The sequence below is a fragment of the Eleginops maclovinus genome, chromosome 24, assembly GCF_036324505.1.
Source record: "Eleginops maclovinus isolate JMC-PN-2008 ecotype Puerto Natales chromosome 24, JC_Emac_rtc_rv5, whole genome shotgun sequence".
NCBI classification, from domain to species: Eukaryota; Metazoa; Chordata; class Actinopteri; order Perciformes; family Eleginopidae; genus Eleginops; species Eleginops maclovinus.
Window position 1 is genome coordinate 5,822,119 of NC_086372.1, and position 19,507 is coordinate 5,841,625.

Consider the following 19,507-nt stretch of genomic DNA (forward strand, 5'->3'; position numbering starts at 1 on the left):
AAGACAAGATGTACCTTTATTAATCCCCGTGGGGAAATTCAATTGTTTATGTAGCAACAGAGAAGATGAAAAACAGTACAGATACACACAGGGATATGAAACACACATTTTAATTAAACATTTGAAATGTTTAGACCATGTTTAACGTTGTGCAGAAGTCTAGCATTTGCATGTGTAATCACGTTTTTTTGTAAAGGTGCAATGAGTGATGCCTCTGCTTGAGGAGGCTGAGCCTGGGTCGGAACTGGAGATAAAAGGAATAAATAACTGGATCATTTGCATTAGGACACTTAAGATTTGTGTACAAAAAGCAGCAAATGCTGTATATTTACGCACTACTGTAGAGAAACTACAATTAAACTATTTTGCAATGTAATATTTGTCATAAGTATCAATAAAGTTTACATGTATTTGAAATTCTGCTGCTGGTAATATATGTATTTGAATTCTATTTATGTGTAGGAAGTACCCAAATGCATTTACCTACTCTCCTTCACTACCCCTCCACTCACAGCTATTGTTACTATTTACATTATTGTCTTTTAGAGGGGTCCTATTAAGCTTTTCCTTTCCTGTAGTGTGTTATATAGGATTGTTTCTATTAAAATGACCTGGCCTTTTCCCATCAGTACTACAGGGTTGTTAAAATATTAACATCCCCACCCCAACAATCCTCTTTTATCACTTGTTTTGAGATAGCGAGTGATTTCGCAACAGTTAAAACACATGCAAGGTAAATAGAATACAGATGCATGACCAAATGAACAACGCAGACACCAAGGTATTTAAATATATAGATTTTATGTACATATATTCATGTGGATGGCTAGAAAACAAACACTATATTCTCACAAAGGAATGATTCTGCACAGTCATATTCCTAAGTTCAATAGTAATTTGATACAAAATTACTTTAATAAATAAAACTCATCTCGTTGTTTTTTTTTTATTCACACAAACAATAAATTACAAGTTCAGTGCTGTGTTTCTGTCATTCAGCGAGAGGGGTTTCTCCACTGCAAGGGTCAGAGTGTGTGTGTGTGTGTGTGTGTGAAATTGATCCAACCGATGGATTGTTCCAACGTGTTTGTATGTATACATTTCTGTGTATATATGGTTGAATACTTATAGATATATGAAAGATCTACTCGTTGAATAAAATGTCTATATTGTGTAAATACATCAGAATGTGTGTGAGTGGTATTTGGACCATTGATGTATTATCTCCAAAATAATCTTATGGTTTGTGTTCTCCTGAACCGGTGCCAGATGAGTGACGCTATTACACTTCATAGACTATTAAAAAACATATGATGTGTTAATTAAAAGATGTTTGTAGCCGTATTTGTTTTGTTTGGACGGATCGAGGCTAGCTGTTTCCCCTAGCTTCAAGTCTGTAAACTAAGCTAAGTGTTTCCTTGCTGTAGCTTCATATTTAAAAAGGAGAGGCATGTGTGTTGTCAATTTTCTCGACTATTTCTTGGCAAGAAAATAAATAGGCGTATTTCCAGATATGTCCAACTATTTCCCATCAACAGCATTCCCAATTCAGTGTCTCCTAGAAGGAACTGGGACTATCTCTTTAGCAAGAAGCTATTGTTAACAGTGAGGTCTGTGGATTGTCGGAAGTAATTGAAGTATTCATTCATCTTTCGAGGGGGACCCTTTTAAAAATAATCCTTCCAGCGGCACGATCTGACTGTAGTAACATGGCAAACCCCACCCTTCAGGCGACAGTTGAAAAACATGATGCAGCGTGTACTAAAATAGAGAATGAGTGTTGAATTGCAAAAGGACACTGCGTGAGCGTCTCCCTTGCTGTCGTTGCGAGTATCCAGGGCACACATTGTCATATAAGCATTGCTTCCTAAACAGCTAAACAGACAAACAAACAGATATTGACCCCCCCACAATAAAACATGAGGGTCGTTAAGCTCCCAGCACCGGCATAGTGACTGATACCATCAGAACTGAGAGTGAAGACGCTTCAAGACGCACATGTTGGCGGTACATACTGCATGTGCATAAACACAGGCCAGGGTATATGAAACACACACACACACACACACACACACACACACACACACACACACACACAGACACACACACACACACACCCACACACACACACACACACACACACACACACACACACACACAGACACACAGACACACACACACACACACACAACCCCAAGCCTGTGAGTCATTTTAAACCTCTTTCTTTGCTGCTTCTCGGTTTCAGCTGGACAGATCGTTCAAATACAAACGCAGAGCGCTTATAGTCGGGGCATATGGGTAGCCCTCATCCAGGATCATCATATATAACTCCTGTAAGTTGGACATTTCTGTCACTGAGTGGCTCATAAATAATCTTTTACGGGAAGAATATTGGTAGTTGATTGAAAGATGGAAAAAGACACCTTGTCTCCACCATCCAGACTCATTTTACAAGCTTTTCAGGTACTAGAGAGGCAGTAAAACCGATGTGGGACATTCGGCACAAATGACGGCAAGCTCACAACGATGTCTGTCCATCCCAATCCTTATCGTTCGCTCGGACAAATGGAAGCGACTTCCGAATCCCCACAGTGATCAGAACACATGGAATACCATAACAAAAACACGACATGCCATTACAGGGCAACACACACTGAGCCCCCAGGGTTTGGAGGTCGTAGTAAAGACAATCAGTTTCTGTCCATGTGGAAACGACATGCACTTTCAGTCTGTCCCGGCGGGGCGCGTCACTACTGCATAGCTACTACGATTCCAGGACACTCCCCTGGCACATAGTCAGGTACATCCAGAGTCTCTGTGTCATTCACAGTCCTGTTTAAGGAGTCCGACACCAAGAACTCGAGACCTTTAAACGTCCTACGAATAGTTCCCCCCCTCCCGAAGCCTCAGCATTTCTTCACCAGACAGTGTTTGAAGGCGGAGGGTCGGACCCCTAACGTGCAGCCCTTGGATAGTTTCCCTTCCTGGTCCTTACACTGCACAGTCCGGCTCTGCCAGCCAGTGTCACAAGTCCTGGAGCAGCTCATCCAGGACCCTGTCACCCAGTGGGGCCCCGGGGTTGGGGTGGAGGGACCTGAAGCCGTTGGGACCAGGACTTTAGGAGTGGAGGAAGTTGTAGTGGTGCTACTGGTGGTGGTGGTGCTCTGAGTAGGGATGGACTTCGGGCTGGATAGCTGTGGAGCAGTCCGGCGTGGCATGAAGAAGCTGTAGCGAACATCCAGCGGCTTCTTAGCATCCGTCGCTAGGATCTGCACCACTAAGGCTTCCTGAAGCGCCCCGGGCCCCATGCTGTGGAGCCACTCGTCCCTCTGGCTCCAGCCGCTGTAGTTGAGCACAGAGCCGTTGAGGGGGATGATCGTCTCGGAGGTGGAGATCATGAACTTGCCGTTGAGGAGGTACTCGTTGCTGGGCCGGCGCAGGGCCAAGTAGGCGGTGTAGCGCGTCTGGTCCTTCGCCTTGTGCTGACGGACCTTAATGTGGGTGGAGCCTGCCGGGATCTTCACCACGTCAGTGTAGCCCTTACTGTTTGGCAAGAAGAGAAGTCAGCATAAAAGCAAACACTGATTTAGAAGATCTCCTGTGAGCACATCTTGTTAGCGATACTCCATTAGCGCTCGGACTAACTGTGACTGCCCTTTCTCAAAATACTTAATGCACAGCTAAAGTTCTCCGTCTCTTTTTCTTACCTCTTCTTGGTGTAGTTGCCAACCACTCGTATACATCCCGTGCTGTCGCCCCCACATATACCACACTTATCAAATTGCAGCTTGGAGCCGATGATGCCGTCGCAGCCCGTCCGCACACACTTCCCTTTCACGCACACCGAGCTGCTGTACGGACGACACTCGGTCCCATCTACCACCTGGAGACAAACAGGAAGATTATCTCCCACATTTCTGCCTTTAAATACACTGTACCTTTTCACTTTGCTTTTACTCACCCTCTGAGAGAACACCACGTAGTATCCCGTCCCTTTCGCCCTGCAGGTCAGCTTGCACACGTCTTTAGGCAGGACCCCGGCGTACTTCGGCACCCACTCAACAAACGTCTTCACCCCTTTAGGATCTGTCTGGGGGCCGTTGCGCACCTCACATTGCTCCAGCCGGAAACTCTTAACTGGAAAAATGAAAATAGGATTGTGATTACGACCAATTACCTGTTATAATCACGCATGCATTTCCAGGCTGCAACACTCACTGGCTGGCGGGCATGGTGTCACGCTGCAGGACCGATAGATGGCTCTCTTCCCCGTGCAGTAGCGCCCGTTGTTGCGCGGCGGCGGGTTGTTGCACAGGCGCTGGGCGAACTGCACCCCGCCTCCGCACGTCCTGGTGCAGCCGCCCCAAGGACCCCAGGAGCTCCAGCTGCCGTGGTTGGACGCCTTGGGAAGAAGCGGGAGGATGAAAGAGGAAGTGGGTGTGAGGAGGGATGAAGGGAGAACAGAGGAGATGAGAGAGGACGATTAGTGCTTATCGGAGGCCACGTGTCGCGGGGACAGTAGGAAATGTGCAGGCATTGTGTGGAAGAGATAAAAAGGAGCGATGAAAGACACTAGCATGACAGCTTCCCCTTGAGGAACCTCCTGAATGAAACGCACTTTATGTTTTTCCAACCAGCGCTGCATGAGTCATGATCATGGATAAGTAGCCTGAAACATTTTACGAGACAAAGCTGATTTTATAATCCTGTAGTTCTGCAGAGCTTTTCCATTTAGCCTGTTCAGCGTAAAGCACTTCTTTCCACAGTAAAAGCCACTTCATCTGCTAAGAAAAATTCAGTTTATAGAGGTTAAGAGGAGTCTCATATGCAGGGGCTTAGTGTCGAAGTGGCCGTCATACATGGCAGGGAAAATGAAGCGACTCAGGACTTGGGTCGCATCCACACACACGCACCCGTCTGCCAAGAATCGAGTCACACCCGTCAAATGTCATGTGACAAATAAACACAAAGAAAATATTCTTCCACATTTTTTCCTTCCCCAACACACACACACACACACACACACACACACACACACACACACACACACAGTGGTGACAGTCTGCCAAGAGCGGATTTGCTCCCCATACTTATTAAATTCAATTGAATTCGGTTAAAGCGAGGCCAAGAAAACAAATAGCGCAGATCAGCAGCGGCATAAATAAAGCACAGACCACACACTGAAGAACTGAACTGAAGAAACCCACATTTTTCTTCTTCGAGTGGCTTCTTTCTCTCTGCTTAAAATATTTCTGAACTACAAAAAGTGATCTATTTGTGTCCTTACCGAGTAGTGTCTCTTGCGGGTCTTGTCCACACACTTCCCCTGCAGGCAAATGCGTCCCTTCCCGCAGGGCGTCCCCTCCACGGCCGGCAACTTCTTGGTCAGACACACCATCTGGCCCTGGCGGATCACGGCGCACCACAGGCGGGCGCACACGTCCATCCCCGGGCACACGGTGTACTCGGGGCCGAAGGCGAGGCGGCACTGGCGGACGGCGTCGTAGCTCTGGCCCGGGAGTTCCTCGGGGCCCAAGAGGGGCGAGTGGGGGGAGTCCAGGAGACACTCGGCTGTAGCAGGAAGAAAAAGGGGAGAGCAGATTCAAAAACAGGGCTCCAATAGTGATGTTAGGGGTATCAATCAACACTAGGACGTTATGGAAAGTGCTTTTGAGACATGTCTCAGCATACGTCAGTTGCTAAATACGCCCAGAACGATAGATTCTTTTTTCAGCTGTCGATGCTTTATGGCAGTACTTCTTGAATCTTTGCCAAAGATTTGTCTTGGCACAGCAGCGACGCTCTTTAAGTAGTTAACAGGATTGTAAATAAGGCTCTATTAGCAGGAGATTACAGCTCGGTTTGGTCGTAAATAACTCTCCATGATAGGTAATGTGTAAGAAAAGCTATCACACGTTAAATTCACAAGGTTGCAATTTGTAAATGGAGCGGGGAAAAGTGTGGAACGTTCTCACGGGTTTGTTTTTACTGTTCTGCTTTTTCTCCCACACTCACCGTTGCCATCGTCGAAGAAGTCCGTGATGGTGGCCGAGGTGCAGCGGCTCCAGGGTTTGGAGGCGTCGATGGAGGTGAGGATGGAAGACATGAGCCGCTTGTCGCTGTTCACACCGAAGCGCTCCTCGCAGAACTTGGAGTCATCGTGGGACAAACCGAGCAGGTGGCCTGGGGGGAGGAAAAGAAGAGATGATGGAAACCAGTTTGCACATGCAGCAAAGACACTCTGGTGTCTGAGATAACACAACTCTCCCGGGATTATTAATCAGCTGCAGGGAGGTGCTGACAGATGTGCAGGCCATGGCGTGTTTACAACTCTGTTTGTGTGTGTGAGTGTATCCATGCCTACCTATCTCATGGGCGACAGTGAACGCAGCGTGAAGCCCGTCGTCCTCAATGACGGCGCAGCTCCTCTCAGGGGAGCAGATGGTGCCCACGTCCGCCATGCCTAGCGTGTCGCAGGAGTGGTGGCCACACAGGTCCTGGACAGAGGAAATACTGTGAGCATACATCCAGGAATGTTGGGAAAACTTTTTATTTCAACAGTTTTCTGGAAAGAGGAGACCTGATCCTGATACCTGTGGAAAATTGGGTCTGAGACAGTCTAAAAATATAAGTTTACATGACCAACTCTCTCCCAAAAGCAACAAACTAGTACTACATACCAAAATTGTGATGTATAAAGTCAGGTATGATTGAATAAATTGAAGAATTGAGACTTTTTCTTTGATTTCTTGAATGAAAATAACATTCAGATTCAAAACTAGGTATGATTTTACTTTATGGAGAACGTTAGAGTTACTGAATGTCATTCAAGCAACAAAACTAGAGACAATGTCTATTCTTGTCTTTAAAATAAATCGACATCTGGCTTGCTATCTGTAAAGAAACACAGGATAGGATACTACAACTCCCACAATGCAATGCGGTAGGTCTCCACAACTACACTTTGTAAAGCATGGAATAAGTCCGAGCTGAGGTGTCAGTGGAGACATTTCAACCGTTCTAACCGAGCATGATCTCTTTTCCTCCCAACTTCCTTCCTTCCTTCCTCCCTACCTCTCTTCCTCCCCCATCCCTCTGTCTGCCTCACAGGGTTCAGAGGCCGACACACTATTGATCTCTGGTTTCATTCCCACACATGTCCATGCTGAGGACGCCTCGGGGTACTCTGCTGGTCCTGGTCGAGTGCACCGATCAATCAGTGAATCCCACACGGAGGAAACCAGAGTGTGTTCACAGATAAAGGGACTTCTTTCTGTGGACTGACATGACTGCCTTGATCCTCCTTAGCAACGGTCTGTTCTCCTTAGCAACAGTCGGTTAACGAGAATTAACAACCTCTTGAATGTCCAAATTGACAAATCAGTATCGAGTATTCAGCTTTAATAAATGACAAAAACGCCTTTGAATCTTTGCAACAAACAAGGCGGCGGAAAAGGCATTTAGGGTTCAGACACAAATATATGGACAAACATCCATGGCTGTGTGCAGAAGAGCAACACATACACACACACACACACACATCCCGTGGGGAGGATGAATCGTCACGTTAAGTGGCGCTGACAGGCCTGCTGGGTCGTGTGTGAGAGTCTCTCTGGGGAGGGTGTTTACTCGCTCCCCGCGGGTTGCTTTCGGAACAAACTGCCTTGTGTTCTGCGCTCACACACATGACCGGGTGGGAACGCCTTACACACACACACACACACAAATATAGTAAATAAAAGGGTGTAAACGTGAACATATGGAGCACAAAACTGCACACTCACAAAGGAAAAGGGGGGGAGTCCAACTTGTTGCATGCATGGAATTTTTTCTTCCCCGTGTGCAGAATAATTGTTTGTTTAGAATCAGCTATATTTTCTGTTTCTCTTTCCCTGTTTCCCACACTCTTTCACCCCGACGTGCTTTCCACCTCCCTCTGTTTCATTTATATTTTCATTCCCACCCTCTCCTGCTCTCTACAAGAGCTGTTTTTGTTCCGATCACCTCTTGAACACAGGGCTTTTAGTGTAAAAAAAGGAGGACTGTTTAATCAGAAATTAAATGGAGGAAAATACCTGACATGTTCTCAAACTCACATCTATATCTAGGCCATGCGTCCAACCACCTGCTGCAGATTTCCAACTTGATTGGCTTCCTCTTAACATGCATAGGGAAATAAGTCGGGAGGGTGGAGGGATGCCGGATATTACAGAAAAGAACTGAGAGAACGAGGACTTAGAGAAATATTGGCTGAAATAACAGGAGAACAGGTGGCATGCTGGTTGTGAAGGTCAGGAGGCGATCAGAGCTGAGTGTGTGTGTGTGTGTGTGTGTGTGTGTGTGTGTGTGTGTGTGTGTGTGTCTGTGTGTGTAACGAGACCACTTAAAATCTAAGCCAAGGCTTGTGTTAAACAAACAGCCCGCCAGACCCACACACACACTAAAGTCCCTCAGAGTGAGTGTAGCTCACACTGTGATCCAAAATCCCCCTGTGGGCTGATTTCAACAACCCTGCTAATCAAAAGAAAAGACTGCTCAACAGTTATTGATATTTTATGCAATTTTAGGCTGTCACTCATGCACTGCAACACTAAAAATGAGACTAAGGGGTGCATGTGAGAACACAAATGTCTGACTAAACTGACTTTACCTACATTAAAAGTGAATCAAATTCTGTCTGAAACTGGAGGTGAAAAGAGGTGCTGGCCCTATGAGAAAATAAAGAGCGTTTTGAACATTAAAGCATGGAGACATGTCACAGAGAGGCTCTACATACTAATATGAACCTGAAAATGAGCTGACTAGGGCCTCTTTAAGTCTAGTTGAGTTTCGGGCCTTCGAGGTTCGGTCTGAATCTATTCCCGATCATTTGCCCACAACATCTTTCTTAGTTTCTTTGATAATTGAGCAACAGTGTTCTCTTATAATCAGAGCTCTTAAAAATACTCCTGGTGCAATCATGGTCTTCAGTTTCCTTTGAGGACGGACCTGAGGCTGCTTCATAAATCAGCCCTGTGTTGTCCTGACGTCACATGTGCCTTGTTGGGAAATGTGAAACGATCTGTGGCTAAAAGAGCCAATAGAAAGAAGAAGTCAGTGATGCATCACAGTGCGTTTCTTTCTGAAATCTTTGGGCGGAGTGTGTCGGAGGTTTGGGATCCAAGCGCTGTCTGCGGGTTGTCAACATCTCCCAGACGAGGTTAAGCACGTGTGAAATATCAGGAACAGTTAAAACAAACAGAGGGACTGGCTGTGATGGGGGCGAGCGCTGGGAAATGTACACTTTAATGTACAGACGCACAAACACATGAAGGAAGAGGAAGAGGAGGGGGACAAGTGCACAAGAAAGGGAGGAGTCCCAAATTCAACCCATGTGCACATTCCCACATTCATAGGCTAAACGACAAGTGTTTAACACACATGTGGAGGAAATGGAGTGTGTATATATGTACATAATGTGTCTACATCAGTGTGTACTCTTCATCAATCATCATCACATAAGGCCCTAACTGCACACTGTTATCACCTTTCCAAGGAATGCTAGTTTTAAAAAGCGTTATTGTTTTGGTCATACAGTGCTCAGCGTGAGTGAGTACACCCCCTTTGGAAAGGAACAACTTAAACAACATCTCAATGAACACAAAAACTAAATCCAAAATGTTGACAAGTTTTATATAACATCTGTTTAACTCATAACATGAAAGTGAGGTTAATAATATAACTTGGATTACACATTTTTCAGTTTGACTCAAATAAGGGCGATGCAAAAATGAGTACACCCCACTGAAAGTCCCTGGAGCAAAGCTAAATTTGAGACTACTAATTTAACAGTAATCAACCACAGGTGAGTCTAATGATTCATTACACAGGTGACAGCAGACAGCTGACTATAAAAGGGTGTTCCTTCAAGAAAACCCCTTCCCATTTCATGTTGTTAGCAATGGCACCACATGGCAGAGAAAGAAAATCATTTCTTTACACCGTAAAGGTGAAGGCTACAAGGACATCAGCAAGGCTTTACTTATCAGTCAGAGTACTGTAGCACAAGCGGTACAAAAACTTCAAAAAGATGGAACTGCAACCGTCTCACAGAGACGTCCGGGTCGTCCACGGAAGTTAACACCTCGACAGGAGCGTCTTATGATGAGACGGGTGGAAGAAAATCGGCATCCAAGTTCACTGCAGTTATCGAAGGAAGTAGAAAGTCAAACTGGGGGGACTATTTCCTGTGACACGATACGGCGTACACTGCAGAGGAATGGCATGCATGGGTGCCGTCCACGAAGGAAGCGTCTCCACAGCCCAGGCAGAAAAAAGCCCGCCTAGAGTTTGCCAGGGCCCATGCTGACAAAGATGAAGACTACTGGGACTCTATACTCTGGAGTGATGAGACCGAGATAAATGTTTTTGGAACTGATGGCTTCTTATGTGGGGTTGCATGAGTGCTGCTGGTGTCGGAGAGCTGCGTTTCATTGATGGCATCATGAATTCACAGATGTACTGCTCTATACGGAAAGAGAAAATGCTACCAAAGGTCCGTGCCCTTAATCGTCGTGCACTTTTCCAACATGACAATGATCCTTAACACACATCTAAGGCCACTGTTGGATTTCTGAAGAAAGCGATTCAGTGGCCAAGTATGTGTCCTGATCCGAACCCAAATGAACACCTATGGGGAATTCTGAAGAGACAAGTTGAGCATCACTCTCCATCCAGCATCCGGTCTCTAAAACAGGTCCTTCTTGAAGAATGGAAAAAGATTGATGTAGCTAAATGTTTCCAACTTGTTCATTCCATGCCTAGAAGACTTGGTGCTGCCATTAAAAATCACGGAAACCAAACAAAGTTCTAGATGTAGTAGTTTTTGTTGTGGGGTGTACTCATTTTTGCATCGCCCTTATTTGAGTAAAACTGAAAAACGTGTAATCTCAGTTATATTATTAACCTCACTTTCATGCTAGAAGTTAAACAGATGTTATATAAAACTTGGTCTTGTCAACATTTTGAAAATAGTTTTTGTGTTCATTGAGATATTGTTTAAAATGTTCCTTTTCAAAGGGGGTGTACTCACTTACGCTGCGCACTGTATGTGGCATTCAAAAGGTGTACCATTGAGGGCTTTAATCATTTTACATTTTTGATACGTAATTGTGAATGCACATCACACTCCTGGTGATATTAGGGCTGGTCATTTCTTTACGAATAAAAATATCTACAATATATATTTTCTACTAGTTTTCACATATTTTGTTATTTTAATTTATCATAACGAACAAATTCATATTTTTAAAATATGTTATTATTTTTATTAATATCTTATTATTATTCATAATTGTAATACTGTATGTGTAGGCCGTCATGATATTGTCCAAAAGGGAAATAAACAAGATGTATGTAAAATAATATACCATAATATAATATAATATAATATAATATACCATAATATAATATAATATACCATAATATAATATAATATAATATACCATAATATAATATAATATAATATACCATAATATAATATAATATACCATAATATAATATAATATAATATAATATACCATAATATAATATAATATAATATACCATAATATAATATAATATACCATAATATAATATAATATAATATAATATAATATACCATAATATAATAAACCATAATATAATAAACCATAATATAATATAATATAATATACCATAATATAATATAATATACTATAATATACCATAATATAATATAATATAATATAATATAATATAATATACCATAATATAATATAATATACCATAATATAATATAATATAATATAATATACCATAATATAATATAATATAATATAATATAATATAATATAATATACCATAATATAATATAATATAATATACCATAATATAATATACCATAATATAATATAATATAATATACCATAATATAATATAATATAATATAATATACCATAATATAATATAATATAATATACCATAATATAATATAATAATATAATGATATTACTGTTATTTTAAGACATATTTATAATAGTAAAATAATGATTATATAATATAATAATAATGCAAATGACTGAGGTAAAATGAATTAAAAAGGTAAATGATCGAGATAATGTCCATAAATACGACTTAACAGGCTTATATTATATCTTTTTTTATTAGTTTGTATGAGGTAGGCAGCTAAATGTATGAAATAAATGTGAACAAATTACTAAATGAAGTACTATTCTTGGCTTTAATGTGGCCCTAGCTCAACCCGGGCTAAAAAAAGGTGAACACTTCAATAACACGGGCATCACAAGTACCTGCAAGCAATGCCTGTCCAAATATTTGAGATATTGCTGCAAGAAGCGTATAAAAAAAGCAGCATGAATGAACACGTGCAGTGTTGGAATGTATTAAAGTACTTTGACTGAAGTACCGTACTAAATTGCAGTTTTACTTTTCATTTTATTCTACTTCATAGTACTGCTTCCACCACTGCACATGTATGTAAATCTCTGGTTGAAGCCACAACAGTGGGGCTTTGTGCACTGTCCGAGCGAACACAGCCATGCATAACGTTTAATGTTCCCGTACACTCAGATACACACTCGGTTCCCCCTCAATGTACCCGTTGTTTAGTCGCAGTGCTGGGATGTGTGGGACTGAGTGACGCCGCCACACGGGTCAACTCACTGAGGGTACGGGGTGTTGGGGTAATTGGACCTCACCACAAAGAGACATGTTCCCTCCGAGCCTCCCCCCCCCTATCGGGGAACAATGGACGGGTCTGACTTCACAGTCACAAAGTCTTCAATGAGCTTCAGTTCCAGCCCAACGGACGACAATAATCCGCTTCACAGTCGCTCCAAATACACTGCGGGACAATTTGTTTTTGCATATAAGCTACTATTGAGCACATGTGTTCGTCAACACAATGGAATACCATATTTCTGTCGTGGCCAAACAGTGGTACTACTACTTTGGGTCGGTCCATGACCTCATGCGGCCCCAAAAAGGCTTGGCATTGAGACGTCCGGAAATGAATGGGTAATAGTTTTACAGTGATTCCATCCAATACATTCCTATGAAAGCAATCCAATAAATTTGGAACTGAGCCCCGCCTCCACCGCTGCATCCTTATGTCATTCAGTCAATAGAACATTAGGCACGCCATTTCCTGTAGCACATTTGATCTGTATCTATAGCACCCCCATGTTTCCATTGGGGTTGCAACCCAAAGTTTCTTCTTGAGACACATTGCAATGCCAAACTCTCTCAATCCAAAATGCAGCGTGCAAAGTATGAACCAAATAAACCAAATTTCCTGACTGGAATTGTCAATGGAAACTCTAAGGGCTGTAATTTGTTTGTAAATTGACGGATCGTGTGCAGATCTTGACGTATTTGGGGGCTACTCGTGCAAAAATGATGAAGGGAAAATTGGTGTGGTTTTCAAGATGTCAGCATCTTTACATTCCATCTTCTTCAGCTGTAAACAAACTGCTTTTTCGTCCGTCCCAATGATCGAGCAATTTAAGTCGAAACACAGACTCTTTTAAAGGTCAGAGCGAGGCGTTGGCTGCTTTCTTTGCCTTATTAAAAGGTCACGACCCTGAAGTCAAACCATGCGTGAGCCTCGCTGCACATTTGGCTGAATGACGGCTTGTTTGTCCTGCAGCGGTGCAACAGATAGGGATCAGGAACATGCCTGGAAATGTTCCTCAGGAGGGGGCAAAATAGAGGATTATACGCTCTGCATGCGACAGAGTGGGGGTCACCTGCTCCTTGTGCTGACAGCTAACATCTGCAGCACAACCCCCCCACGTTCATCAGTGAAAGGGAGATGAGGTAGACGGGTTTATAAATAATGGAAGGGCTGCGACAGGTGAGGGAGAAAGCACTCACTGATATACACATAGAACCTCTCTGTTGTCACTTGAATAATTCCATTGTAAATCAATGGAAATATTGAGGTCTTTTCAAGGCAAGCATGAGTATTTTAACAGCATCAAAGCCCTGGTAAATTAAAAGCATAATCCAAAGTATACCGCCTGTCATCTTTCATTAGTTTCCAGGCCAGTTTCACTGTGCTCCCCACCAGAGGCTGCCTCAGAAGTATCTGGATTTTCTGTTTCCCTGCCCGTCTGACCCTGTCCACACTGCCAAATCCAACCACCGGAGGATCTTTCCATCGTTCGCCATGGACTCCTTCAACCGTGCCCGTGCAGGTGTAGCGGCAGCAGGGTTACTGAGGAGCCACAACTTTGGTTGGCACTCAGGAAGTGCCACTAACCTCAGGCATGCAGCTGCCTTGCCAACGCATGACAGCGCCAACATGAAGTCGACGCCAGGAGATCCGAGGTTATACCACAACAAGACGCTGCATGAGCCGAACACACCGCGACTCAAGGAGTGCTATCTGCAACTGCAGCTAACCGCCGTGAAGCCACACCCGGAGAGGAGAGGTGAAAAATGCATGTAGCTCTGCTGCTGCCCTGCGGCTTTCCACCAGGCCGGGAAAAGAAGAGGAGGAGGAGGAGAAAGGGACGGTGAAAGACGGGATAAATGAGTGTGGTCTCGGTGAATGCAGAGCTTCTCACAGGGTGGAAGTGTTTGTTTTTCTGACAGCTCCCAGCCCCAGCTGACAGACGCTGGAAAAGTAACAGGGGAAAAATGTGCAGACTGGAGTGATGAGAGACAGAGAGGAGTAGAGGGAGGGATGACTTCCATGAAGTACAGCCATTTCAAGGGGAGTTTGAGGGATATTTCTGCAATACATCCAGCAGCCGATTTCAAACCTCCTAGAAGAATTTACGTGCACGGCTTTCGGGGAGCGCGCCTCACATCACACAGATTTTTAGACCGTCAGGGGACTGGGAGGGGGAGCCTGGAGGCATGAAGAGCCTGCCTAGAAAAACACCAGGCGCAGGAAATACAGATTTTATGGACTTTTTACAGACGCTGCGCTGCATTACGCATAAGAGATTCAGCGAAAAAGAAAAGAAGGAGGGGGGGAAACGGAAGGACTAAGAAAACATACAAAGCAGGGACATGTGGGGAGCAGGTTCCTCACTTCTGATCCATAACGATGCACATTTGGCTCCTCAAGTGGGAAATACTGTGTCATTGCTGCTATAAACATACAAAAGGTGACGTGTGTCAGTTACATTCCTTACTATAAGCTGTGTGCAATAAGCCCCCCCCCCCCAAAAGGTCCAGCTTAGCTACAGCAGCCAGCATGTGCACCATCAAAATAAAAACAGAGTGGCGTCACCCCCCTCCGCAGCCTTGGCATCACACCTGGGTGCTAACCCGCCTCGCAGTGGCCAATCTGCATAATTCATACTTTTACTTTTGGTACTTGGGTAACATTTTGGTTGCAGGACTTTTACTGGTGTACTAGTATTCCTACACTCTGGTACTTCTACTTTTACTCAAGTACAACATATGAGTACTGTTCCCACCTCTGGTGACAGGTGGACAGGTGGAGGTGAGGAAAGGGAAGTTTGTTTACCTGCCTGGTGAAGAGGATGGCAGCGTCGTGGTGGTCCTGGTGCTCGTCGTCTCGCTGGTTCTGCTGGTTCTGCCACCTGCAGAAACTCTTCAGGGTCGCCGCCGCGTTCTTGGTCACCTCGAGCCCCTTCTCCTTGTCGCTGAGCACGCGCACCTTCACCACGGACAGCCGGATGGGGTTCTCGATGCTCGCGTGCCCGTACAGCTTGGATGCTATGGAGGCCAGAGTGAGCAGGTAGTGGTTCAGGTCCGTCCCGTACTTCCGGGTCATGGTGTCGTCGGCCACCAGCAGCAGCTCCACGTGCCTGGCGCGAGACACCGACCTCTTGCTCCGCGCGCCATGGTTATTTGCGCTTTCCTGCGCGCGCCTCTCTCTCTCCCTCCTTACCCCTCTGTCCCGGCGTATCTTCTTCGCATCCCGGCGTCCTCTCCCCCTGTCTCGGGTCCCGCAGCTCTCGCGCCCCTCACTCATGGCCTCGAAGCTGAAACTCTCGCGCGTGAAAACGTGGAGCGCGTTCTCTGCGTCCTTGTCCTGCAGCACGCGTGCGTCATGCTCGTGTCCCCGCGCCCTTACGATTGGCGTGATGGTGTAGCGTGCGTGGTCCACGGCGAAGAATCCCTCGAGCCCCCCGCCACAAAGGTTGAAGACCGCCAGGGACTCCGCGTTGGAGTCCACCGTCCCGCGGTACGCGCACTCCCGCTGCAAAGGCGCGTCCCCCATCAGAGCGAGCACAGACTGGGGGCCGAAGTGATGCGACAGCACCGACTCGTCCCTCTCCATGTCCAGCTGGAAGCGGCTCCCGTCCAGGTACAGCAGGTAGCCCACCTTCCCTCCCCCGTGGTAAATCCGGTCAATGTTCCGCACCACCCCGTCAGTCCTCCGGGCAGGTGTGAGGAGAGACCCGTTCGCAGGTGGAAGATAGAAACCCTGGAAAGTAGAGAGACCTGCTCCCAGCTCCAACTCCACGACGCACAGCAACAGTAGCCGAAAGCAGAGCATGCCCTCGACCAGAGCACCAAGGATCCGCACCATTGTTCATTCCAACCCGAAACACATCTATGTATCCACTAACAAGAGCCCGGACCGTCCGAAGAGACAACTTTGAGTATTTGTTCCTCCACAAAAAAGCGCATCTTCACGGTGTCCAGATCCCCCAGTGAAAACACACACACACAGTAGTAACCGAGAAGCGAGCAGACAAAACCATTGAGGAACAAAAAAAAAAAAAACAAGGAAAGAGAGCAGCAGAGAGGACCTGTGTGCAGGCTGGAGAGCACTGAGCTGAACTTGGAGAACAAAAACACAAAGTTTGCTCTTAATAGGACCCGGAGAGAAAAAGTCCTGCCCCCTTTGCGCTCAATCACCACTCCTCCACCCCCCTCTTCTCTCTCCCTCCCTCGCTCCCTCTCTTCCTCAAATCAAGTCAAGTGCTGGAGGAGAGAGACCTGAACAATGCTGTCACTGGAGTGTTTCCCATTACCTCAGCACAGGAAACAGGGAGACTATTAAGACTCTGCAAGTCCATCAGAATCCTCATGAATCATCTGGAGAGGCGGAGAAACACATTGTATCTTGCAAAATAAAAAATGCAACAATCCCAAATAGCCCCATGCGGGCTCAACACCATTTATCCCAACCATTAAACACTGGCCTGTTATTTTTACACTTTAACCACTTTGACTCCTTCAATAATTAAAGTCCGAGAAGAATGGACTGTGGGGTTTCAGAGGGGTAATAATTCATGGTTGTTCCCGAATAAGAGTACTGGAAGTTCAGCGTCCCTGTATAGGACATTTGATGGCATGCTGCACTTGAGTACGAGACAGTTGGACTGTGTTTGTGCTTGTAGGTGTTGATTTTTTTTTGTGTTTAGGTAAGTGGTGCCAATGGGATGTCATGCTTGTGTTTCCCTCACACACACACTCTCCGCCAACTACAGAGCTTTTCTTAAACGCCTTCAAAGCTCCAAGACACTGCTCATTCGCTGAGTCACCCAACAGCTATTACCTCCACATGCCACAAAGGGGGGGGTTTCAAGTGTGTGCCAGGAGGGGAGGCCTCTGGTTGTGGATACACATGACACGAGCCCATGTCGGATCTCCCGAAGCATTGTGGGTAGCAAAGGCTCGGTGGATGCAGCCAGGGGAGTGGGCGTGAAAAGGACGCGTGGGCAAACGGAACAAGCGTCAGGGAAAGCGGGACATGTTGTGCTGCCATCGTAAGTCCCTCTGAAATCCCAACGTGGTACGATCCAACCAAAACAAAAACAAGGAGGAGGAATGGTGACAGTAGGGGTGCGTTTGGGTGTTAGGGGGCGATGAAAATCTCTGCCACGGCCCTGCAGCTCAGTATTGAACACCCTGATGCAGTATCGAGTGTCCAAATCGACTGTTATGCAACGCACCTCCCACCCCCCGTCTCTGTTTCTCTCTGTCCTCACATCTCGCCTCCCTCTTCTCTTCCCCCCCCTGCTGCTTCTCCTTTACACCAAACTGTCAAGTGTACTACCTGCAGTAAAAAGACACCTATAAATACGGGGCAGTGTGTGAGAGAGGATGTTTGATCAGGACAGAGGGATTTGAGGAGGGATACTTTATCCCGAAAAAATGTACACAAAAAACACTGCAGCTGCAAAACAGTGGCACTGAGCCTGAGCAGAAATTAGGCAACTTTCCACAGCATCTTTCACTAACACTACACGCACGCACGCTTTGGCTCATAATGTCCTCCTCTCCATCCCTCTTCCTCTCTCCCCTTTGAATCTGACACTCTCAGCCCATTGGATCATTTTTAATCCCTGTCATCTGAAAGCGAGATGTATGCCAAAGCAACCATATGGACATAAACCGCCCCCCACACACACACTCAAGAGTAACCCGGATCACACGTGCAAAGCAGGCTGCATTGACCAAAACAAGTTGTGTGTGTGTGAACCCGCGTGACGAGCCACGTGTGTGTGTGTGTGAGATCCACCCCCTTCCTACGGTAGCTGGCAGGGGAGGGAATCCAATACGGTTAATTGACAGGCCGAGGCCTTACATAACTGCATGCTTGTATTAAGTGTGTGTGTGTGTGTGTGTGTGTGTGTGTCAGTCTCTACACACCCCTCTCTTGCTCCATCCCTTCACCAGTAATTCCCATCAGGAGGAGAACGCTCCAGATGAACGGAGCGGCAATCACAGTGCTTGTTCTGGTGATGGTTGAACGGCTGTGTGTGTGTGTGTGTGTGTACGCTCTCCCTTTTCCCCTTCATCTCACCAGGTGTCTTCCTAGCATCTGTTATCATGACGACGAGGGAAAAAGCAACGTCTCCCGGGTGACAGCTATCCTCCACTACAGGTATACACACACCTGCACACACACTTTTTGACACAAGGAATAAACACAGTCAACACCAACGCTTGTATCCACAATATATATATATATATATATATACATATATATATAAAAAGATAAGAATGGTACACATACAAAAGAAAGTCAAATAAAGTAAAGTAAAAGGCACATGTATACACCTGTAAACAGATATTTGAACTAAGGGAAAGTCTTTGATGAGAAAACAGATGACGTTAAGATTAAATAAATCTCAGAAAACAGTGTTGAAAAATAACTGGTAAAAAGCTGAATACAGTAAGGTAACGGACACTGGAAAATGTTCTAAAAGTCTAGTAAATGACATGAAATAAAACATTTTTGGTAGATAATGCAGTTATTATTTTACGCAGCGTCTATTCCTGCGACTTGATAACATGTTTCTACAAAACAGACTTGATTTTCAACGTTCACATAATGCATTTTTCTTCTATAAAAAACATACCTACGCTGCATAGCACTTATTTCTTCATGTCCTCTAGAGGCCAGCTAGTTAAAATAGGTGCGAAAACATTTTAGAATTAAAAATAAAACATGGATTGGTTTGTCTACACAGCAGCAGCAGCCATATTTAAATATGTTGTAAATATATGCAGGTTGTGTCATGATGTATGTTGATAAATAGTTAATAGT

The 19,507-nt window shown here is 45.0% G+C and overlaps 1 protein-coding gene across 1 annotated transcript; it reads right to left on the reverse strand.

Moving 5' to 3' along the window:
• Nucleotides 1-782: 782 nt before the first annotated feature.
• LOC134860764 (A disintegrin and metalloproteinase with thrombospondin motifs 5) lies at nucleotides 783-19,285 on the reverse strand. Its single transcript, XM_063877559.1, has 8 exons — nucleotides 15,503-19,285; nucleotides 6,365-6,497; nucleotides 6,016-6,183; nucleotides 5,288-5,571; nucleotides 4,219-4,402; nucleotides 3,962-4,137; nucleotides 3,708-3,883; nucleotides 783-3,543 (listed from the first exon to the last, which is right to left on the reverse strand). The coding sequence occupies exons 1-8, from the start codon at nucleotides 16,532-16,534 to the stop codon at nucleotides 2,907-2,909; spliced, it is 2,790 nt and encodes a 929-aa protein (XP_063733629.1). The 5' UTR covers nucleotides 16,535-19,285; the 3' UTR covers nucleotides 783-2,906.
• Nucleotides 19,286-19,507: the final 222 nt, after the last annotated feature.

Coding starts and splice junctions, on each gene's coding strand:
- LOC134860764 (XM_063877559.1), bottom strand. CDS start 16,534: ATGGTGCGGATCCTTGGTGCTCTGGTCGAGGGCATGCTCTGCTTTCGG. Junction 6,184..6,364: donor CACTGTCGCCCATGAGATAG/GTAGGCATGGAT, acceptor TCCTCCCCCCAG/GCCACCTGCTCGGTTTGTCC. Junction 3,544..3,707: donor GGCAACTACACCAAGAAGAG/GTAAGAAAAAGA, acceptor CTTGCCAAACAG/TAAGGGCTACACTGACGTGG.